The 22,196-nt window shown below is 39.6% G+C and overlaps 5 protein-coding genes and 1 non-coding gene across 9 annotated transcripts; 1 reads left to right on the forward strand and 5 right to left on the reverse strand.

Annotated features, from left to right (window-relative positions):
- Positions 1-172: 172 nt before the first annotated feature.
- Positions 173-1,161, reverse strand: LOC140761465 (non-specific lipid transfer protein GPI-anchored 12-like). The gene is made up of 3 exons (XM_073098795.1): positions 745-1,161; positions 556-618; positions 173-465 (listed from the first exon to the last, which is right to left on the reverse strand). Exons 1-3 carry the CDS (start codon positions 1,097-1,099, stop codon positions 317-319), a joined length of 567 nt encoding a protein of 188 aa, XP_072954896.1. The 5' UTR covers positions 1,100-1,161; the 3' UTR covers positions 173-316.
- A 653-nt stretch (positions 1,162-1,814) lies between these two features.
- LOC140760976 (uncharacterized) lies at positions 1,815-5,496 on the reverse strand. 2 transcript variants are annotated; one of them, XM_073098106.1, is made up of 8 exons: positions 4,820-5,496; positions 4,035-4,709; positions 3,729-3,847; positions 3,537-3,649; positions 3,251-3,323; positions 2,946-3,036; positions 2,817-2,879; positions 1,815-2,646 (listed from the first exon to the last, which is right to left on the reverse strand). In XM_073098106.1, exons 1-8 carry the CDS (start codon positions 4,889-4,891, stop codon positions 2,002-2,004), a joined length of 1,851 nt encoding a protein of 616 aa, XP_072954207.1. In that variant the 5' UTR covers positions 4,892-5,496; the 3' UTR covers positions 1,815-2,001. The 2 variants fall into 2 exon arrangements, with proteins under 2 accessions (XP_072954207.1, XP_072954206.1); XM_073098105.1 differs by having other exon boundaries at positions 1,816-2,673.
- Positions 5,497-5,635: 139 nt separating this feature from the next.
- LOC140760975 (probable ADP-ribosylation factor GTPase-activating protein AGD14) lies at positions 5,636-10,469 on the reverse strand. The gene is made up of 13 exons (XM_073098104.1): positions 10,126-10,469; positions 9,970-10,031; positions 9,617-9,704; positions 9,470-9,531; positions 9,273-9,369; positions 8,681-9,124; positions 8,008-8,565; positions 7,473-7,613; positions 7,281-7,397; positions 6,998-7,075; positions 6,403-6,532; positions 6,276-6,321; positions 5,636-6,203 (listed from the first exon to the last, which is right to left on the reverse strand). The coding sequence occupies exons 1-13, from the start codon at positions 10,219-10,221 to the stop codon at positions 6,149-6,151; spliced, it is 1,974 nt and encodes a 657-aa protein (XP_072954205.1). The 5' UTR covers positions 10,222-10,469; the 3' UTR covers positions 5,636-6,148.
- Positions 10,470-12,631: 2,162 nt separating this feature from the next.
- On the forward strand, positions 12,632-16,435 carry LOC140761631 (vacuolar protein sorting-associated protein 36). The gene is made up of 8 exons (XM_073099051.1): positions 12,632-13,266; positions 13,915-14,115; positions 14,393-14,486; positions 14,599-14,656; positions 14,857-14,926; positions 15,245-15,380; positions 15,519-15,603; positions 16,037-16,435. The coding sequence occupies exons 1-8, from the start codon at positions 12,679-12,681 to the stop codon at positions 16,092-16,094; spliced, it is 1,290 nt and encodes a 429-aa protein (XP_072955152.1). The 5' UTR covers positions 12,632-12,678; the 3' UTR covers positions 16,095-16,435.
- A 299-nt stretch (positions 16,436-16,734) lies between these two features.
- On the reverse strand, positions 16,735-21,994 carry LOC140760802 (uncharacterized). Of its 3 annotated transcripts, none has more exons than XM_073097819.1 (9): positions 21,810-21,994; positions 20,556-20,756; positions 19,193-20,431; positions 19,001-19,083; positions 18,790-18,798; positions 18,541-18,629; positions 18,307-18,431; positions 18,053-18,129; positions 16,735-17,556 (listed from the first exon to the last, which is right to left on the reverse strand). In XM_073097819.1, exons 3-9 carry the CDS (start codon positions 19,366-19,368, stop codon positions 17,015-17,017), a joined length of 1,101 nt encoding a protein of 366 aa, XP_072953920.1. In that variant the 5' UTR covers positions 19,369-20,431; positions 20,556-20,756; positions 21,810-21,994; the 3' UTR covers positions 16,735-17,014. The 3 variants fall into 3 exon arrangements, with proteins under 3 accessions (XP_072953920.1, XP_072953919.1, XP_072953921.1); XM_073097818.1 differs by having other exon boundaries at positions 19,193-20,482; XM_073097820.1 differs by lacking the exon at positions 18,790-18,798 and having other exon boundaries at positions 19,193-20,482.
- Positions 21,986-22,058, reverse strand: TRNAA-UGC (transfer RNA alanine (anticodon UGC)). The gene has a single exon. It is a non-coding gene; the product is annotated as a tRNA-Ala (tRNA).
- Positions 22,059-22,196: the final 138 nt, after the last annotated feature.

Below are 22,196 nucleotides of genomic sequence, written 5' to 3' on the forward strand. Positions count from 1 at the left end.
ACAATTAATACCGTCGGAGATGAGACCACATGCAGTTAAAACCACCGCCGAATTTAATTCACGCCATCTCTCTATCCCACCTACGCTCTCAATCTCACTTGAAAGCCAACCAATTTATTGAAAAGAAGATAAATAAAATTAAATGAGATGTAACGAATACAATGCAATGCAATGCAATACAATACAATCATAGATAATGAGATTATTACAACTTAATCAAAGTGTTCCTCAAGTAGCGTAGCGATAGAATCATCATAGAAATAAAGGGACACGTACATCGGTAATAACGAAGAAAATGGGCTAATTATTGATTAAATTAGAAGAAAATTCCGATGAAGGCGATGATGTACGAGATGGCTGCAACGAACATGAGATCGACGGGGTTGACGCTTTGGCTGCCGCTCGACGGTGATGATGGCGCCGGTGATGTCGTCGCCGGTGATGTTGTGGTTGTCGGCTTTGATCCTGTAGAGATATTGAAGCTTCGGTTTGAGACAGAAATCTAACACAATGAGTTTTTTTTTTCTTTTGTTTGTTGAGATAAGTAATAATTACCGTGTAATGGAGGGGATGAAGTTGGAGTTCCACTCAATGGAGCTGAGATCGGAATTCCTACCTCTGCGAAATGTCCAAATTTATGTCATAGTATTGTATGTATATGGGATAATTTAACTTGTAAAGTTTACAGGCGTATAATAGAATGAGCGCCGTCGTGCACGGCAGCGGTTGCCGTCGAGAAACTACCTGAGCACAAGCTCACGGGCGGCGTCTCCACGTGGCAGATCTTGGGGAGGCCGAGGGCCCGGGCGTTGTCGATGCTGATGCCGAACGAAGCCGCGGCGCCGCCGAGGAGCTCGCAGAGGCAGATGGGATTCGAGTCGATGAGTCCGGCGAGCTCCGGGCAGCACGCCTTGTCGGGCTTCTTCAGCTTGCTTCCGGCCTCGACGTACGTCAAACAATCCGACAAGTTAAACAGCGCCGTCATGCAGTCGGGGCCCGACGGCGTCGGCACCGGCGCCTGCGCGTTCGCGGAGTACATTATCCCGAAGCATAAGATGGCGACGATCGCGATCGACGGCGGCGGTCGGCGGACAGACATAGCTCAAGAGTGTCTATAGCAGGATCTCTGAGAGAGTTTAAAAGGCTTCCTTCCAGTTTATAGTTGCAGCTACTTGTACTATTTATAGTAATGAGATGGTCCAAATTAATGGCTTAATTTGGATTGTGCCAGAAGTGTCTGTGCATGCAAGTAGGGCCAAAGGAATCGGGCTGATGAGGTTTTATTGATGTCTGCATACCTACCATGCCATGCAGTTGTTTGCTGTCAAAATTTTTATTACTATTATTAAGAGAAGTAGAACGAGATCTATCGATTGGATTTGTAACCAGCAAAAGAGGAAACCAATCTAGTTTCTACTAGATTTTTGAGTAAATATCTGAAAATAATAGTGATGATTAAGATTTTCTCTGTGTCGAAAAGAAAAGTGATCGAATATATTTAATTATTTATAATGTTCTTCTTTTAAAATTGCAGGCATTTAACACTCTGTCAGCATTTATTACATTTCAAGTTTGGAAGATGGAGTTGAGAAGATGTTTGAGAATTTTTGGTTGGGCATTGAATTCAACCATGCTATGGTTGTTGTGATGTTCAACCAATCAAATAATCCTCACTGGTGGGACCGGTTGGGATCTTGAATGAATGAAGGATAAAAAAGAAAAGGAATAAAAAAGAGGGGGAAAAGAAGATAGAAATTTGATGAACAGAAAGTTTTTAGTTCAACTGTGGGCATATCCGAGAGCAAAAGGAGAAGAAAAAGGAAAGAGGAACTTTCATATTTGATTGCATCAATGTATCACATAACCATCAATATAACTTTTGCTCTTTCATGAGAAACATTTTTTTCCACTTCAAAATAACACCTAAATCGGAGTTATAGGTTGCAACACATAAGTCCATTAGCAAATCTATACAGAGGGGAAGAGATTTGGATCATCCTTCTATTCAGTGACTTCACCTTCCTCTGGTTTCTCAAATTGCTCTCCGACGTTTTCCTCCTTTCCCATAATCTGGAAAACAACCTCGGCTTCACTAGCACTATCGCAATCATCTTTGCTCGATCTATTTTCTGCTTCATCAATTATGCTTGAACCTTTTGGTTCATCAATTTCATCAGCTAAGTCATTCTTACTGGCCTTGATATCAGCAATATGTACCCCTTTCGCACTTTCTATGGGATTCGTAGCCTCAAGTCCTGTCTGTTTCATTAAGATGGATGGGTACTCCAAAGGCTTCTCTGTCTTGTGATCAAAGAAAGAATTCAAATGCATGAACCTGAAAACTTGCAGAAGTCGAAATCTGTCTCTCCTAATATCAGCACTCAGAAGCTTCTCCAGAAGGGTAGGTTCCTTGATTTTAGGAGCAGCAGGAGCAGGAGCAGGAGCAATGGATGCATCATCTCTTAACCTTGGTCTTTTATCTCGGAAGTCACCTTTCCCCCGCCTACCCCTCTTATTGTTGTACCTGTTTGGAGGTCGATCAGTGTTAAACAATGTTTTTCCTTCATTTCCCTTTCCATGGAGTTGGTTCTCAGGTTCAGAAAGATAATCAGGTGGTATTTCAGCAACTTCAACACCCAATTCTGCCTGCTTGGATAGAACTTCTTTCAGTTGCTGCACAACATTAATTGATCCATCAGAAGAACGAGTAATTCTGCTAGTGAAAATACTCTATCCTGTCTAAGCTGCATGCTTTCAGAGCAAGGAAATAAAAGATAAAAGAGAAAATAAGTGAATGGGAAAATTGATTGTCCTACCTGGCGACGTAATTTGGTATCCTCATCAGTATTTTCACCATTTGTCCCGTTTCGAGTCAACTTCTGCAAAATAAGTTATTCAGTGATATGAATGTTCACGACAACTTTATGCATAAGATGGATATTGACCTTTTCTACGTTGGCACTGGTTGGGAAGTTCTTTCTACGTGCTTCACGCCACTTCTTGATTTCATTTTCATCATAGAGTATAGGAGCGCGCCTGCAAGAAGACACAAGTATTAAAGTTACAGCAACATGCAATTGAATGCTGACCTTAAAGATTGAAGATAGGTTAACTGTGTAATTAAGGTGGGACAGATTTTTAAATAAAGAGTTTACTGTATCTAGATGCAACGACAAAAACCTTTTTTTTACTGACATGCCAACCAGGATCTTTTTCCACTGTTACATATCATCGTTAAAGAAAGTGATACCTTACACACTCTCTAGAAGCTGGACTTGCTGAGTTTGATGAGTTAGATTTTCCTTCTCTCCAGTTATCACATTCTGATTAAATCCATGAAATGCAACAACAAAGATAAAAACTGATGTCATCCAAGTGAGCAATAAAATGGAATTCATCCTGTCATAGACAACAAAAATAACATGCCAATTCAGGAAATGATTATGGGTGAAACTACTTCAAACATAGTTTTGTTTCATGGAACTATGGAACAAGTATATCCTAAATGGTTAACTCTATATCAGAAAGGACTTAACCTCTTCCATGAGTTTTAGCAAATGGCAGTACTTGACCTCTTCCACCCATTTTAATAAAAGGCCTGAAATTCTGCTTCATATTTTTCTCATGATGAAATTGATTTCTCTGAAACCTGCAAATATTAAGTTAGAAAGCCTGCAACCACATAGGAAAAGACTTAAAAAGCGAAGAGGTATATGACCGAAATATGCCTCATATGTGAGTTTCCTCTTTTCCCATCTACATTTTGGTTCCTCCTGAAATTTTTGCTAAAAGAATTTTCAGAGACAACATTTGAGATACCACCAGCATGGCCCTCAACATGATTTACCTGTAACAGAGTTAGGAGACTATAATGATGCTACGAGATAATACAGACAACATTATGTCAGAACCACATAAACAACACAAGTACAAGCTGATCATAGATGATTAAAAAACTAAGTGTCAGAACCACATAAACAACACAAGTACAAGCTGATCATAGATGATTAAAAAACTAAGTACAATGCCCTTACCATATTACCCCCATTCGGTTGATTTCGTGACAGGCTCCCAGGAAAAGGTGATTGCAATTTCTTGGCACCAATATGCCCTTCATTATTCACACTCTGACCCATTGCGTGGTTGTTGACATCACCAGTTGTCTTACCACTAAAATTTACTCCTGGATTACTCACCGCCATATGTGGTTTGCCACCGTAGCCCGAGTTAGAAGCACAATGATTAGATGGGCGAATATTTGGAACACTTGCAGGGTGATGCATGCCATGCGAGATCATCGAGTTATTCATGCCCATCTGCCCATTTGGCATAACTGGGTACTGATTCATGTTCTGTGCCAGATTATTACCTAAAAATTGTCCACCCGCTTGCAGAGAAGCAAGCAAGTTCAGATTTTGCAACTGCCCAGGGAATAAAGGTAAACTCTGCTGCAAATTAGGAACCTGCCCGAGTAGCTGCAGTGCCATGGCTAGATTCAAATTCTGAGCAGCTAATTGATTACTCTGACCCATTGGTGGGTAATTAGTATTGTTCGGGAAGACTGGCGGCATTGACTGCTGGTGATTGAGCATACCAATGTTGGTTCCGCCCAAATTGCTCAAATGGGCATTTGGATTACTGAAATTACCCATCGGCAGAGCCGGATATTGAGGGTTTAGGCCAACGGGCGGTGGTGGAATCATCCTTCCCTGCTCCGATCACAAGAACGTTACGTCATATCAAGAGAGAAGAAAGCCCAAGATGTCAACTTGATTGGACTAGGATAACCAGAAGGCGAGCAAGGCCAAGAAAAGTTTACCTGTTGGAGATTCGGGTCGTTGCCTCCTTGGGGCTGGATTTGGTTGGGAACAGAAGGGAAGAAGGGACGCATCTCTCTCCCTCTATCTCTCTCTAATCGAGGCTACTCAGAAGAGAGGAGGAGAGAGAGAAACTTATCTCCAGTACAAGGAAGGGGAAAGAGGAAGGAGTCGGGAAAAGGTTTCGGGCATTAGAGGAGGGTGGGGGGAGAAAGAGAGCTCTCTGCTCGAAGAAGAGGGGGGGTATAAGGAGTAGGGTTTTAGATATTAAGAACAATATCTTGATCTCTTCATCGCTTTTCGCAACAAAGTCTGCGGCCCTATATGACCGCATACGCTATTCCAACAAATACGATACCGACTTATGGGACCTAATTATTTTATAAAACATAGGGTGTGATTTATAAATATTAAAAAGACAGGGGTAAATTGCAAATATGCGAAAAGAAATTTTCTCAGAATCAACTTCTCTAATTATACCACTATATCAATTCGATTCTTCATGGAAGTGACAAACTCCAGAAAGAAAATTGATACCTATCTGACTGAAAATATCTTGCATCAAATTAATCAGTAAAAATTCTAGGCTTGAAGAGGAAACAAAGTTGGACTACCCAATCCTTGCAACCCTTTCTACACCTGAAGAATTTGTTGAACAAAAAACACTTCATGAAATTTTCTGAAGTCTTAAATTTGATGTCTAACTGGAATTTCTACTTGTTGATTTGATAGCTTCTAATCACAGTAGAAGAGACATTGAATTCAGAGTTGTTCAAATAAGTGGGTACTGGAGAAATTGATTTATATTAACAAACTACTAAGAAATACCAACCAGCTAGAAATCAATAAACATCATGAAGGCACTACAAAGACCAGCATTTATGACGAAAGAATTGTGCGACACTGAGAGTTAGTTTCAGAAAGAGCTGGACTTCCCAATGATACACTTGAATCTAGCTAGAAAGTTGATGGAGAGTACCAAAAGGTGGGCGAAAGAAAATACACTATTCACTTGTCTATGGCTCGAGATGGAGCCAGTGAAGCACAGATAATACCACAGCCTGGTATATGAAGCCATTGTAGTTTCATGGAAGTTTTGTCTCCAACAAATTGACGCCCTATCTTTCAAATTCTGTAGTCAAATCATTCGAGAAGATAAAGGATTGAATGAGATATCATCCAAACAAAAGGGCCTGAAGACCTTAGTGAATTTGCTAAAAATATGGATAGGACCGTCCGATGCAGGGCACTTGGGATGGGGTTATCCAAATGATTCCCTTCTGCCTGAGACCATGAAATCACACAAAGATTTTCTCTTCATCAACACTTCATCATGCAAATGGATTCCCTCCAAAGGATGCAACAGGACCTTGATGGGATAAGTTCCTGTTAAATGACCTTTTTCAGATCACAATTAAGAATGTCGTACATATGATAAATAAGATTAAAGCAACTTACGGCATCTGAGAATCTGGCGCCTGTTCTGTCATGTAAGCCAACCCTCCTAAACAGCAAAGAAAGATCAGCTGATGATAGAAAGATGACGAACTCAAAAAACACCAAGGAATAGTAATTGTGGATTTACCCTGATGCAATGAAGGAATATATGTCGTGGTAGAATTCTGAGGAAACCATGGTTCAGCTAAGTTACTGGTGTTGGCAGCTGGAACCTGTAGATCTGGCAATGCTGCTTGCAAATTGCTCATGTTCAAGATCTGCAGAAGAAAGATCGATTAAACCAAAAGAAGGCATCGCAAGATTAAATTCAATAAAGATAATTCTAAATAATCTCATATAAAAAATTATCAATTAGCACAACGTACTAGAAGTATAAAGTAGATACTTTCCCGTTCAAACAGAATTAAACTAATCTAGTCAAATCTCTTCAAGCTACTGTTTAACGGGTTTGTCCACCACTTAAGATCCAGTTGCAGAAGCTCTATACTAACTATTTGTTCTATGTTACACACATGGACAACAACATTTATACTGATTGATAAATTAAGTGCTTTCATGAATTGCTTTATGTTGACTGATACTCATACATGATCAGACTCAACTTTTGTGATTCATGTGGTAATCTGTTTCACGAAAATATCCTATATATCGAGAAACAAATGGGAATCATAATCAATTCTTTTGCCATTGTCTTAGAAAAGATTTGTTAAATAGAAACTTACCACTGTGTTGGCTTCCAAATCTGATTCATATGGGATGTCAAATGGATTGGTTGATTTTCTTACTTGAGAGCTCACACCCTGTGAAATATAAATAAATTAGCATATAAGGCATATACATATGTGCTAATTTCCACAACAAAAACTTTTACCAATTCAGCCACCCTCCACTACTGACATCAATCCAAACATTTTAATCAGCCCCTATTCATCAATACAACTTATGCACTTCTAGAACATGCACTGGGAAAGATGAACGCACAAGAAACTGATAAATATTACATACTGGCATAGGTTGAAGAAATGAAGGGTATGCTGATCCTGCCATACTACCAGATGTAAGATCGAGTCCAGGACCTAGATCATCTAGATTGGACCATTCAAACCGTTCCTTAACCAAGTCCTGTGAAAGGATAAAAAATTTAATACAATTTTTCCTTTATATAATGAACAAAATACCCCAAAAAAAATGCAGCACCTTTGAAGATTCATGTCCAGGATATGGATTGACATAGCTAGAAAACTCGCACACTGAAATCTCTGGTTTGTCATTATGTGGAAGGTTCCCAAGCAAACCATGATGTACTTTCCCAGTAGAGTCATCAAAAGCATTCCAGTGCTGCAAAAGGATAACCTCGATGATACTGGAAGTGCTAGAATAGTAACACTAGTAGTCTCAAAAAGATTATAGCAGCTTCACAACATGGTAATTTTGGACCTTCACACCACATGCTATGTAAATAATATGCAGCTCATCTAGGGTGACAAACTAAACCAAAATCAACTACTACTCTAATGCTTTAAACTCTTGACTGGCCATCAGAATCAACAAGTAAAGAGTTGGTAGGCTTTCTTCCACACAATAATTACAGACCAGACTATTTGTAACAAGAAATATGCAATGACAACAGCTATAATCACAAAAAATTAACGCTTAGTAACAACACAAACAGAAGCCCTCGGTAAAAATTTATTCCAACTAGTATAAGCAACCACATCATAAGATTCTTTACCTGCATGCTCTCTTGATCCATAGGTCCCTTAGCTTCCTGTGCAACTAAGTTCCGTTGATTAGCAGTTAGTGGAATGGGTCCTGAAGCCCAAGAATTTTGAACTGAAATCTGCGATGTCAGTCCATCAGTTCCTCTAGGTACTGTGTCAGCAGGAGTACTTCCAACAAGGAATTGTTTATTTGCACCAGAAGCAGCTCCTGTATGTTCAGGTAAGTCAAATGTAGCCCATCCATCATTTTCTGGAAGTGAAGTTGGTGATGGTTTTTGCTCAAGAGGAATCATAGATGAAGGCTGATGGCTGAAGCCAGCAAACAAATCTAATGATGAATAAGAATTCGTTGGTTGTTGCACAACTGTTTGATTGAAGAAAGGTTGGTTTGTCTCATGCAATGAAGAAAACGATTGTTCTGAAGGAGGCAAAGGAGCTACTACTGCCTGTTGCATTCCAGTATAATGCACAGGCTCCAGGGTAACATCAGCTAGGCTGCCTGAATCAGCTGATTTACGAGAAACTGAGTTGCTGTCAAATGATCCAAGGTTGCCTGAAGATGCAGTTCTCTGCAAATAAAAAGAAGGGATGTTAAGCTTAACTAGTTGAATTTTAACAGCTTCATTCCCCAAAGAGTTAGATGCGTTAGCAACAAAAATGTATAAAAAGATGAGTATCCAGAACCTGCGGCTGTTGGATTTCATCTGAATCCCTACGAACAGCTGCACCAGAATATTTTAACGTCTGATTCTGGAGATCTTCAACTAATATATCCCTTGCCTGACGTACAGGAGGACTGTAATATCCTGTATCCTGAGAATTTGGTGACTGGCCATCATATTTGGACTGATCAACTGAGCTAGAAACTGAGGAATCTGAAAACCTTGAACCAGGACTCTCATTAGCAAATCTATCTTCATGTATCTGCTCACGTGGATGACCTGGACTATGTAGGAAGCTAGAGATCTTGCTCTGATACAGCACCCTCTCTGAGCCAGTCCTTCGCGTAAGCATACCAGTTTGTTTTCCATAGCGCCTGTCCTCGTATTGAAAATCATATGGTGGGCTCTGTGAGTAAGAATGGTAGGAGCTGGCCCTCCTCTCATCTTCATCGTTGTTCTTTAGGCCCTGACCAGAATATGAATACCTTAGGTTAGGATAGATCAACCAACAGAGAGTACTTTCTATTAGTACAATTAGAGAAAGTTATGTTTCTTATGATCCAAACTAATATTTATGAACAATAGTATTTATTATACACTGAATAAGAGATCACCTCCATATCTCCGGGTGGCTTTTCAAAGGATCCCCCCTCAGCATACTTCTTATTCACATAAACATTTCTGATGAACTCTCTTATCTTGTCAGCATTGCTGTAACCAGAAAACAGAAACCAAGTAATAATCCCAGTGCATTGAAACACATAATTTAAGAATTAACTGGTGCAGGTAATGAACTTATTTTAATTTGCACCTGTTGTTGGGCAATCTCATTCGCTGTATGTCCCAGCCTTTTAAAAAGATCTCTCTTGCACGCTGCAACAAGTAATTATCACATGAGACTACGATAGACCATTCCCAGTGATCAGCTGAAGGAGAGCAAGTCGTCAGTTATTTTCACCTGATTACCGCCATTCTGAAGGGCCTCAACTTCCTGCTTGGTAAATTTTGCCATAGACACTGACTTAACCCGGTGTGTAAACTCACGGCTGCATGGCATAGAAACACCTTATATCAAATTATAGCCATGAAGTCGTAAGAAGCATGCAAAAACACCTTCTGATCATTCGTAAGGAGGTCGAGACATGTATATAAAGGTTTCTTTAATTTGAAGCACTTCATAATCTCAAAATACAAAATGTGAAAGGAAAGCAGCGAGCCAAGATGCCACAAAGCCCAATATCTATACTGCAATTGACATCTATATGTAATTCTAAGCTTTACTTCCAGAAAGAAGCAATGGCGATTACTCACTGTATCCCACCGCATGTCATACACACGAAGGTCCAGAAATTCGTGCACACATACTGCGGACCCTGTTGCAGAATTCCATAATAGATGATTAAATCGAAAATAACCACCATAAACCAAAATGAAGAGAAGAATCAAATAACAAGCGGCAAAAATTACCAGGCTATTGCAATTGAAGCATCTTCTATTGGGTGGAAGCTTCATGAGGCCTCTGATGATCTTCTCATTCCTCTCCTCCTCCTTCTTACTGCTCATCTTGTCAAAAACGCCGACAAGCCAGCAATCCCCAGCTGCGAAACCCTAACCACTCCACCGAGATCGATCCCTGCTCGCTCCGGGTCTCGATCCAGTTCACGGAAACCTCTCGATCGAGGATTAGGGTTTCGGGGAATCGGAAAAAGGAAATGGAAACGAGCGTGGAAATATATTTCGACGCCGAGGCGAAGCAATCGCGAGCGAAACTGATGGTTTGTTATTACGAATGACAGCGAATAAAATCCCTCTGTTCCAATACGTGCGCGATGTGACGCTTCGCCAATAAAAGAGAAGGATTCGATAAATTCCTAAGTCCTACCATTGTCGTTATGCGAGGGGTAATTACGTCAATTTGTCGGAAGGTGGTACACGCTACCGGTTTCAGGAGGGAAATGTTATGGTCAGTTGACAACAAAGTCTTCTTTATTTTCTTAAGAGTGAGCTTCTTTGCAAATCACCCCCTACGTTATCGGTTATTTCGGAAAAGAGAGAAAGGAAGAGGAGCGAGGCCTGAATGAAAGGACTTTTTTGTTGTGTTTTTTTTTGGTAGGCATAATACTGAGGGTCTTTTAGCATAAGTCTTGTACTTAGCTATAACAGTAAACAGAACCGTAAAGATGGCAGCTTGAAGAATAACATGTATGATTGCAGGGACTTTATTAAATTATATGTTATTAAGTGAGTAGGAAATTGATTTGAAATTAATAGGGATGTCATAAGTGTCATTATGGAATAAGAACATATCATCATAGGAAAATATGTTGCGTCAAGTCATGAGAGATTTGTGGCAAAATCTTGTATTAGATATTTAATTTAGCGAAACTAAATAGCCCAAAAGAAATGTCACATGAGCGTAAAATAGGGTCGGCCCAGTTTGCATGGATGGGCTCGGCAAGAAGGAGAGGAGATTGGGCAAGAAAAGGTAGAAATGAGAGGTGAGGGAACTGGACGGTTTGTTATTTATAATGTGAGAATTATTATTTTGTTACTAATTTTTATGTTAGTTATCTATTTTATATATAGTTAAAAAACGACAATTGGGTCACACAATAAATTTTAGGTTTTTATGAACTTTTTTACTTTTATTTTAGAAGAAAAAGAGTTAAATTTTTTTCATTTTAAGTTTTCCATTAAGCATGGGTGAAAGATTTCTATGATTTTGATGTAATTCACACTAGATTGGATCATAGACATTGGGCTTCATAGATAAAGTCTAGTTATCTTATTTATTATTCTTACGTGGTTTAGTCAAAGTTTTAGTATGTTAAAATTTTATTTATTTAGCTAAATTCAGCTCTATGTAGTTTCAGAAAAATATTTACATAATATTTTACAGATATCATAATAATATCAAACCAGTTGAATAAGATTGCCAACCTTCAGATATACAACTTTTCTATTCATGACTTCTTCAGATTCAAAATCTATCTACGACAAAATGAATGATTAATCCGAGAAGATAAGGAATACTAGTTTACTTAAATTTGTTTTAGACTTTTTAATCTAATCTCTATAAATAGGGCATTATGGCTTCTAACTTAGCATGGTTGGAATAAAAGATTAATTAGCTTTTGCCTAGCATCTCTCTCAACTAGGCCGTAGACTCCCTCTTTACTAACCAACAACTAGTCTCACCTCTTCCATTGGTACGGTCTGGTCTAGTTTCTAATCTCTCTCTGTCGTTGATCCCCTAGTCTCATAGGGTAGGCCTACTTCTCCCCCTTTGTCTCTTTATCTTAACCATCTTTACCTCCCATACAATTTTTACAACAGTTATAGATTAGTCATAGCATTCAATTATTTATCGCATCCGCATCCGCAAACTATCACCACAATGATCTATTGAGCCACCTCAATCAACTATTCTACCTCTACTCTATTATCACCTCCATCATATACCTAGGAATATGTGCCTCTCGCGAATCTCAAATTCGGTGCAGAACTGCTACGAATCAGATCAAACCGGTTTGTAACAGATTTATGTACACCTATAACCAACTTATTATATACACAACTGTTCGATAAATTAAAATAATTAAAAAAAAATTATCCATTCATCATTGAGATAGATCTCCACCCACGTATCTCTCCCTCTCTGACCAACCTCCTAAATCAAACAGATGAATGACCCAAAAATGAAAAAAAAAAGAAAATCTCGCAAAATTACCATTGTGATTTTAAATTGTATCTATTTTAAGACAACTTCTCAATCACTTGTATACCCGCAGTATTTGAAAAGAAAGGGTGTAGGTAGAAATGAACAATAGTTCAGGGTTCTGCGTGAAATTATTCTTTTAAAATATTTGGATATCAGATAACGGATGCGGGTACGGATGCTTCACCCCTGCGAACCCGCAATTCGCTTCCGGAAGTCTTCTTCCAGTCGGGCAATTCGCTCAACACTCCATCTTCCCCCCGAACGAACCCCCACCTCCATCTTCTCTTCCCCCCTTCTCCATGGCTGCCGCCTCCTCCTCCGCCGTCGCACACTGGCTTCCCAGTGTCCCCCTCACCGCCTCCGGCCGCCCGATATTCCTCCCTGGCGAGGTCGAGCGCTATCTCCTCCCATCCGTCGACCTCGACACGGAAGAAAATTCTAGCCTCCCATCCCTCCTCTCCGGCCTCCTCGTCCTCACCTCGCACCGCCTCGTATGGATCTACAATACCTCCTCGTCCGCACACGCAATCCCCCTAGCCGCCGTCGTCCACGCCTACCCCCCGAAGAAATCGATCAGACACCTCTTCGCCACGCCTCGCGTTCGCCTCCAGATTTCCCTTAGTGGAAGATCGGAGCTAGTGACCTTCGTGCTGCGGGGGAAGACGGATCCGGATGTCTTTCATGGGAAGTTGGTGGAGGTGATGAGGGAGAGGGCGTGGGAGAGGGAGGAGGAGAAGGAAGAGAGGAGTGACGCGAGGAGGGAGGCAGAGGTGAGGATGAGAATGCCGGTGGTCGGGGTGTCCGGGATTTTGAGGAAGGAGCAGGAGATGTGGGAGAACACCGATAAGAGTTTGCAGGACGCGTTCCAGGATTTAAATGCCCTAATGGTTTGTTACTCGAATTCCTTTTCTTTCTTTATTGATCTTGATTTAATTTGTTTTTTCAGGGGAAATTCGTCTTTTCTCTTTGAAATTATGGATTTTGTAGCTATTTGTTACTGTCTTCGTATGTAGAAGATGACATTTTGCGTCTCAAAACATTGATTTTAAGCTGCTTCAAATCTTTCTGCTCTCTTCGTTTTCAATTTTCTTATGATAGGATTCGATCAATAGCATTCTGAGGAGAAAGTTTCGATCAGTATCATTAAGCTATTACTGCTCATTCGGGTACCATGTGATACGAAGAAATCTTTGTGGGCTTTCGTTTTAATGGGTCCTTGAGATTATGCATATTTTGTTTTAGTTGTGCCAAAATTTTCTACCTATCCTAACTGATTACAGAAAGCAGATGAGATTTCTTTTATGGTTAACTCACCAACTGCAAGTCTCGTAGCATTGGTTAATCCTTTTGGTTTCATGAAATAGTTCCTGCAGGCAACATAATGCATAATGATTAACCTTGGACTCTTATATATGTTATTTACTCTCCATGCACTTAAATCTTCATCCATGATGAGCTGAAAAAGATTTCACAAACCTGAGTGAATTATAAATTCCTCCATGTTCTAAAAGCACTAAGATATCGATCTTGTGAAGGGTAAAGCTAAGGAGATGGTGCAGCTGGCTGAGAAAATGAGGCTGAAGCTGTTATCAAGTTCGACTGCTCAGACAAATTCTAATGATGAAGAGATGGGTTCTAAGCAGGACATGCAGGATTGGCTATTGAGCGTTGGTATTGCATCACCAGTTACAAAAGAGTCCGCTGGTGCTCTATATCATCAACAATTATCTCGCCAGGTATCCGCAAGCAGATGAGGATGTTTCGTCCCTTCTTTTTGCATAGATTGTTCCATTCATTTATGATGAGTCTTTTCCCTTCTTTTGTGCGTACTTCATTTACTCCAGTTTTGAGAAACTTCAGACAAATGGAAGTTTTGGAAAGCATTTGTTATTTTTCCTTTCTGCTGGCTTTCAGTTTTATCACCTGTCACATTTCCTACTATAACATGAAAAGAGAAGCCAGATGATTATGCACACATGGTTGTTAAATTCAATTTCATTGTACTACTTCTAGCTGGCAGATTTTGTCAAACCACCTCTTGAGAAAGCAGGCGGAATGATGTCACTAGTAGAGGTGTACTGTCTCTTCAACCGTGCAAGAGGGACAGGTATATATATATATATGTGTGTGTGCATATGAATATATGATCTTTTCCTCTTCTTTAGTTTCATCAATTTCAGCTTCTTAATAATTTATTTCCCTCTGGATGTCCATTTTAGAGTTGATCTCACCAGAGGATCTTTTGCAAGCCTGTGCCCTTTGGGAGAAATTTGATGTGTATGCACCACAGAACTTTCAATCCCTTCCAGGTTCTAATATTTATTTTGTATAAATGGCTTCAAATTAAGAAAGATGTGGACCTTTTACGGCGTCATGTCTAAGTTGCTTGCTGCTCATTATGCTTGTTTTATGAGAGTGTCCTTTTTCCTGCAATCATCTCTGAGTTCTACTTATAGGTATTAATTTATCATAAACAGACAAGTTATGCTCAGAGAGTTTGACAGTGGAGTCAAGGTGATTCAGAACAAGGCACACAGTGATGATGAGGTACTTTGGGTTATGGATATGATTCTTCCTTCATATCCAATAATTCTGATAGCAGAGCTTACACAGATTTAACTATCCTTGGGTTACGGATATAATTTGCTATATTTCTTCTTACCGCTCTTTTCTGCCGATATTGAAATACTGCTTCTGGCCAAAAAGCTCTCTTTCAGTTGTTTCTTATTTGTGCTACTATGATAATATGGAAAAAGAAAAAAAAAACCTGCAACCGGAGAAATTACTTTATCCATTTGTCATGTATCTATTTTTGTTGCTTTCTTGGATCACCTGTTTTAGATTGAAAAATTCCATCTTACACAGGTCTTCTCGAGAATTACATCCCTTGCTCAAAAGCCTGATGCCCTTCGAAAAGGAATTAGCCCCAGTGATGCTGCATTTACATTAGGAATTGCACCAGCTTTAGCGAAGGAGCACCTTCTAACTGCCGAAAGCAAAGGTAAAATTAAAATGCCCTACTCAAGATTTAAAATTGTGAAAACTTAGCAACGCGAATTGCTCGAATGATTCTGACTATGCTGCATTCAGTTGACCTTAAATTGTACTAAGGTTATGACTAACATTAGTATTTTCACAGGCCTTCTTTGCAGAGATGTTAGTGCCGACGGCTTCCGGTTTTACATTAACTTGTTCAAAGAAATTGATCCGGATAATATTTACTCGTAAGTATATCCACATTGAATTTGCACAATCTTATTTTGGCATATGGGTGTTCCTGTGTGAGATGTAATCTACCTTTTAATGTTCTAGTGTTTATTATTCTGTAGGTCACTTGTTATCTCTCAGTCCCATGAGTCAATGTCTTTTGTTTTCTAAAGATCCATTACGTTATATCTAATTCCTAGAAACAATTCATGAGAAAACAGAGCAACTCTTACTGTTGCAATGGCATCATTAGAGATCTTTAACTTTTTTTGATCTTGTTTACCTCACTATTTTGAGAAGTCGCAAACTTCAGTTAATTATTGTGATTTCCTACCTGTCAGGATGGATCCCTTGTATCTGTTGGCTATCTATGTTCTTTAATCTATGGGTCTATATTTACCGCTAATATGTACTATATAGTGCCTATCATGATTGACAGCTAATTTTCAGGTGTAAAACTCCTGGACTCTTCCATGCCTGGATCTCTGCTACAACTGTATCTGGGTAAAAGTGGGTAGGATCCATTTTGGTTCTCCCAGTTGAAGAGATTATCAGAATTACCAAGTGAATGCGGTAAACTCAAAACTTCAAAGAGCTGTTCTGGAGTAACTTTTTGGCTGCATAAATGATTCCACACTAAAGCGAGCGGTAGGTGCGCAGGCATGATTTTGCTTGGTGGATAGCATAAGGACACTATTTATCATAAGATCTTCATTGTTGTATCCATAGTTTGGTGTTAAAAAGCGTCTGCTTCACTCCTCCTTGGGTTGTGATTCAATCATTGTAATTTAATGGTGATGTCTATTTCAAAAGGGTTAATTAATAATGTTAATGGTCTCTCAGATGATTTACCTCATGTTAAATGCCCAACTACAATAAATTCCCGCAGGCAGAGGCTATAAAGGATCTGTTACCTTCTTTCTTAAAGGGGTTATTTATTGGTAGGGTTATACTCCAATTATCTTTTCAAAGTTGAACAAAATAGTAAGCAGCTTTGCAAAAGTTTTATTGCGAGAAAAAGTAGCATCAAAGAGAGTGAAAAAGAACAACGAAAAGCTCCCGTCAGGATCCAAAAAAAAAAAAAAGATTTTAACTTAAGATTAGCAGAAAGTAGCTTTGGAAATCTACAGAGAGTTAAAAACTGAACATTAGCAAAATGTGAATGTCTATCTCACACACTAACCTTAAAACTCAAAGATAAGATAGAAGAACAAGCTCAACTGTCAAGTTAGCACCCTTTTCCTCTCGGACAACAAAACCCAGGAATGGAGGAAGTCGTAAAAGTAAAACCCATGACCAGATTACTAATAAGCTAATAACTGTCTACACTCAAGAACCTATTCCTTCTCTCACTGTGGTAATTGGCATAATTTCCTCAAACCACCACAAAACGCTGAAGCTGCCCAACTAAAAGCTAGTCAGAAAAACTTATGAGCAGATACTAATAACTGGAGGAGGGTAGGACACTGCCTCCCCTTTCATAACTCCCTCCTCTGCTGCAATGCCCACCTGCCCTACCAAAGAACATTCCTTAACCCTGCTGCTACTTCCACCACCATTACCACCTTCATCACCTTCAACTATCTCAGACCCTTCAAATAGACACTCAATGTCATCCTCAAAGCTAACACTGTCGAACAAACCGCGCAGATCATCCGACCGACCGACACCGACATCGCCGACATGGTAATCGTCAAAGCCATGATCCATGCAAAGATTCCACGGAATCTCCCCGATACCGGCACCGGCTTCGTCATCGTCGACAGTAACCGGGTCCCCGATCTCCATCGAGTCGGACTTGGGCTCGTCCAACGGGCATTGTTGTAGCTCCGATGGTGGCTGTAACTGGGCCTGGGAGAGTGGCTGTGGGCACTTCAAGTAGCAGCTGATGTCAAAGTTTGTCACTGCATTGGCCCCTCTGTATTCTATGGCAGCCAAGTCATAGGCTTGGGCGGCCTCCTCCTGTGTACCTACAAAGAGAGATCAAGATACACGATTAAGGGACACTTGGCATGAGCCGTGAATGGATAGTGATTGTCATGGATGCAGCGGATTCCCTGCATCCGCGGTGGCAGAAGATCTGGTCCACCTGGGTAGTGGTCAAAGGAGACGAGATCTCACGCCCCGAGCCAGATGGGACGATGCGGTTGCCGACGAATAGTTTTTTTTTAAAAAAAAATTAATAAAAAAATATAAATATTGTTTTATTTAATTTTTTAAAAAAAATGAGGGATGTGGTCGTGCACGTGAGAATGAGGTGCACGGAAACCGGAGCAAAAGGTGGGTGGACCCGCGTCCACGTGGTGGCCATTTAAGGAGAACGGAATGCACGTGCACGTCACGTGCAGTACATGGACGCCAACCATGCACTTATTATTTACCAGAAAAAAAATGAAAAATAAAATAAATGCATAATTAATTAATTTATAAAGGTATTAATATGAGATTTAAGGGTGAGGTTTATACTGAAGGTTCCCAAGTAGAGGTATTTGTTGCCAAATACTCTTCCAATCCTTGCCTCCCACCTCCCATTATGGTGATGCCTGCAAATAATTAAAATATTAAAAAATATTAAATATTAAAAATTAAAAATAAATTTCCAACAATGTGGATCAAGCTAAGCTGCCAACAAAATAAAAATGTCACAAAGATGGCACCCATAAAGGAATTAAATGTTATTTTGGAGGTGCTGGTAGTAAAAGATAGATATGGATGATGACCTGGCAACTCCTCTGTACTTCGAGACCCCTCTTGAGAAGCCACTGCTCCTGCGCCTGAGTGAAGCCAAATACTCCTCCTTTGACATGCTCTGCATCTCCTCATACTCCTTTACATATTTCTCCAACTTTTTTTAAAAAAAGAAGAAGAAATAATAATAATAAATTTAATTTCTTGATCCAATAATATAGATGACATGAAATAAAGAATAATAAGTTAGTAGGTATCAAACTTACAGGGAAATTAAGAATGGTTTCTTTACCCCAATACTTGAGAGCTGCAAGATCATAGGTGTGAGCTGCAGCCTCCTCACTGTCATAAGCCCCTAAATATCAATCAAATACAGACAAAATAAATTTGGTTTCCTTTTCTGTTCTTGCTAATAAGGATATAAACATAATGGAAATGGAGTGGGGGAGAAAATCATAGGAGCACCCAAAAGTGATAGCCTTTTTTCTTTTTCCAGATGAGGGCTTGTGACTTACCCAGATAAACTATATGGAGATCACCAGTCACACACATGCAGATCACCAGACAAATCCCAAGAGGAAAAGAAAAGGATAAAAGAAACAAATAAAAAACAGAATGTCAGCTCTAAAGAATTGAATCAAGCCCACAAATAAACAAGACACAACTAGACTATTTTATTAGTTTGAGATTGGATTGGAGTTGGGTCTCCCAGACTAGCTTGCTTACCTTGCCTGCCTTTCTTTTTCTGGATGGGATTCCAGCAGTGTTTGTCCCACAGGTGAGCCTCATACCTCCCTGTGCATCTATGCCTGGTGACATGCATCCAGAGTTAGCAACTCAAACACCAAATTGAACAAGGACCCATCTGGAATTAAGAGAAGATCCATGTTTTCTTCCAGGATTTGGAGCTAGACTCACCTGGTTACTCCTCTGTAAATGGAGCTCCTCTTCCCATTGCCATTGGCATTGCCAGGGTTAAGGGATTTGAGTGTTTTAGGAGCTTTCTTGGAGGACTGTGTGGAAGAGGTGGAGGAGGAGGAGGAGGAGGTAGAGGGAGAGCAAGGGGACTGAGGAGTTGGGGGAGATTTCTTCATCTGGGTCAGTGTTTCAAGAAATGAAGGGGATTTCCTATGTGTCTGCCACTAATGGTTTTGGGTAGTCCTAATGCTGGTTTACCAAAGGAGGAAGCTTTATAGAGGAAGACCCATGAGACCCCAAGAGAGAGAGAGAGAGAGAGAGAGAGAGAGAGAGAGAATAGGAGATAGAACAATGGGGGTTTGTTAAGATTCACAGCCTTTTGTGGGGGGAGTTATTATAGAATTAACCACGGTTAGGGTGATTTAATGGTTACAACTTACAAGTCAGTGGGCAGTGCTTTAGTTTGGTAGGATGGGGGTTTAAACCAGGGTTAGTAGGGTGGTCAGTTTTGGCCAAGTGGCTAAGGGAGTTACCCTTGGATGCAAGTGTGAGGCCTCTCAACACTTGGCTTTGCTTTGCCATGCTACCAATGACACCTAACTGCCCTCCAGGTCTCCACTGCACACTATTGCACTCTCCTCTGCTTTGAGCTCTCTCTCTCTCTCTCTCTCTCTCTCTCTCTCTCTCTCTCTCACTCTCTCAGAGAGGTTTAAATGAAGTATGCGTTTCTCTTTAACTGATTCAATCCTTGGTTTGAACTCCTAAAGGCTAAACCACTGCAGAGCAGTAGGAAACATATTCCCAAGATGGCCTCAAGGTTAACGCCTAAGTATCAATGATACAGGAGCCAAATGAACTCTTATTTGATCTGAAGAATCTCTTTTGTTAGATCTAAGGACAAGCAATTCCCAATGATCTGTTCATCTTTCCAATGATTTATCATTTGAACAAAAAATTCTTTTGCGATGTAAATATCCTTCTCCATAAACTATTGGTTGATTTGAAAAAAATTCAATAAAGACAAAGTAGTGAAGCAAAATGTAGACCAAGTCATGCATAACTAGGAAGATGAGCAATAAATAGGACAGGAGAAGTCAAGTTTAATGATATATTTTGTGAATATTTGTAACAAAAGTAGGGCGGCAGACAAAGCTGGATAGGAGGCTTTGAACTTTTAGCTGGGAAGTTCTAGTTGTCTCAGTCTCCCCCTTCCAAGAACAAGCAATACGCCAATTGAAGCTATGTTCCAAGACCCATGCATGTTGAATTTTAGTAACTCCAATGGCTTCACTATATTGGATGAATGATTCAATGCTAAACAAATAAAAGAAAGAAACAGCTCATAGAATTTAAGAGAAGTTACCTTGTTTATTGGATATAGCTGCTTCCTTTACCCATTCAAATTCCAAGGCCACAAGTTAGCATGAGTTTCGGAAGAGTATGTGGGTTGGTAGGTAGCCTGCTTCCTATCTACTATGCCTTTATCTTCTTGTAAATAACTTGAATGATAACAACTCTTCTATCCAACTTGATTCATGATCAAAAGAGGTTTGTTTTAAGTTTCCTGAAACACAACAGCATTGCATTCGGGGAAAGGGAAAAATAGAAGAAGGAAGAGATGTTTACAGATACTTTGCTATAGAACTTAGAAAGAAGAAAGGAGACAAGAACAATTATTAAGGTAGTAAAAAATTCTCAGTTTCAACTGTATTATGATGTGAAATGAGAGAAGGCCCCCCACAAGGATAACAGGATCTGACCATGTCATATATGTTGAATAAATAGTTTCAGTTAACCCCAGACAAAATGCATCAATCTGAATAGCTAATCCATAATGATTGAAATCTTATTCGAATTTGCAGAATGAATACTACGAATTTTGTTTCTTAAAGAAAGTCCATAGGTCAAATTCATTTAAAGATCAGGATTACATATAGCTTCCAACGGTGGGCTAGTCCAAATTTTACAAAGATGATTGCATAGAGCAATTTAACCTTTATAAATTGTTAGAATTGTTGAATTGCAAAAGCTCATTTTTTGCCTTTTGGTGTAATCAATTATGTTATTGACTTGTTTGTGGTACAATACTGCATTCACTTTGGATAAGATATGGTACACATTTGATAGGAACTAAGCCATAGAAAAAGCAACTGTGTATATATAACATTGAAGTACATATAACTGTTATGTCTTCATATGCATAACTAGAGACAGAATAGCAGTCGGTACTTTTGAAACAATACTCTTATCACAGAGATTATTTCATCTGAAGTTTGAACTGACAAGACGTATAATTCTATCCAGCTATTAATAGATAAGCTTCACTAATGGGAGGTGAGAAGTGTTTATTATGGCTTGCTCTCCTAATATGTCATTTATAGGGCAAATACTAGAAAACGGAAAGAATTCTGCCATTCCATGCAGTGTATGATTCTAAAAGATAGAATAACTGGAAGAACAGACTTCCAGAATGAATGCATAATTATCTCCAGTAATATTGAGCCAAGACATACGGCACGATGTTGAGCTAGCCATTTAATCAAACATGTGTAGGACGGTCCAAACAGATCAATATCACTAAACCACAATGCCGAAAATGACTAGAAACCTTACTTACAGTAGGGATAAGTTCTACGAAACGAAGAAAGCCGCCTTCTTTGCTCTCTTGGATCCCGATTCCCATGCCGAAAATAGCCATTTCTCTAACCAAATCGAGCAATAAAAGGGAGAGAAGTTGGGAAGGATGCAAACCAAAAGCAACCTTAGGAATAAATATATACTTAAAAAAAAAATTGGAGATGCAGGGGATCGAACCCTGTACCTCTCGCATGCAAAGCGAGCGCTCTACCATTTGAGCTACATCCCCAACTTGCAATTCAAAGTATCAGTTAATTTTTATAGACTATATAAACATTTTCTGATATATAAATTAAACACTAGCTCTCGAGAAAAATAAATACTGAAAAAAATCTAAATCATGCACATATACCTCTCTCGCTCTGTT

This window comes from Typha angustifolia, chromosome 6, assembly GCF_048772165.1.
Source record: "Typha angustifolia cultivar Huaian chromosome 6, ASM4877216v1, whole genome shotgun sequence".
In the NCBI taxonomy this organism is placed as follows: Eukaryota; Viridiplantae; Streptophyta; class Magnoliopsida; order Poales; family Typhaceae; genus Typha; species Typha angustifolia.

Excerpts from the sequence above, each read along its gene's own strand:
- LOC140761465 (XM_073098795.1), bottom strand. The coding sequence starts at position 1,099 with ATGTCTGTCCGCCGACCGCCGCCGTCGATCGCGATCGTCGCCATCTTA. Across the intron at positions 619-744 it reads GCCCGTGAGCTTGTGCTCAG|AGGTAGGAATTCCGATCTCA; the intron begins GTAGTTTCTCGA and ends GACATTTCGCAG. Across the intron at positions 466-555 it reads TTCATCCCCTCCATTACACG|GATCAAAGCCGACAACCACA; the intron begins GTAATTATTACT and ends ATATCTCTACAG.
- LOC140760976 (XM_073098105.1), bottom strand. The coding sequence starts at position 4,891 with ATGCGTCCCTTCTTCCCTTCTGTTCCCAACCAAATCCAGCCCCAAGGA. Across the intron at positions 4,710-4,819 it reads ACGACCCGAATCTCCAACAG|GGAAGGATGATTCCACCACC; the intron begins GTAAACTTTTCT and ends TGATCGGAGCAG. Across the intron at positions 2,880-2,945 it reads CCAGTGCCAACGTAGAAAAG|AAGTTGACTCGAAACGGGAC; the intron begins GTCAATATCCAT and ends CTTATTTTGCAG.
- LOC140760975 (XM_073098104.1), bottom strand. The coding sequence starts at position 10,221 with ATGAGCAGTAAGAAGGAGGAGGAGAGGAATGAGAAGATCATCAGAGGC. Across the intron at positions 7,614-8,007 it reads TGGATCAAGAGAGCATGCAG|CACTGGAATGCTTTTGATGA; the intron begins GTAAAGAATCTT and ends ATCCTTTTGCAG. Across the intron at positions 6,533-6,997 it reads ATTTGGAAGCCAACACAGTG|ATCTTGAACATGAGCAATTT; the intron begins GTAAGTTTCTAT and ends TTTCTTCTGCAG.
- LOC140761631 (XM_073099051.1), top strand. The coding sequence starts at position 12,679 with ATGGCTGCCGCCTCCTCCTCCGCCGTCGCACACTGGCTTCCCAGTGTC. Across the intron at positions 14,487-14,598 it reads CAACCGTGCAAGAGGGACAG|AGTTGATCTCACCAGAGGAT; the intron begins GTATATATATAT and ends TGTCCATTTTAG. Across the intron at positions 15,381-15,518 it reads TCTAACTGCCGAAAGCAAAG|GCCTTCTTTGCAGAGATGTT; the intron begins GTAAAATTAAAA and ends GTATTTTCACAG.
- LOC140760802 (XM_073097819.1), bottom strand. The coding sequence starts at position 19,368 with ATGAAGAAATCTCCCCCAACTCCTCAGTCCCCTTGCTCTCCCTCTACC. Across the intron at positions 18,432-18,540 it reads AAACCATTCTTAATTTCCCT|TTGGAGAAATATGTAAAGGA; the intron begins GTAAGTTTGATA and ends TTTTAAAAAAAG. Across the intron at positions 18,130-18,306 it reads AAGTACAGAGGAGTTGCCAG|GCATCACCATAATGGGAGGT; the intron begins GTCATCATCCAT and ends AATTATTTGCAG.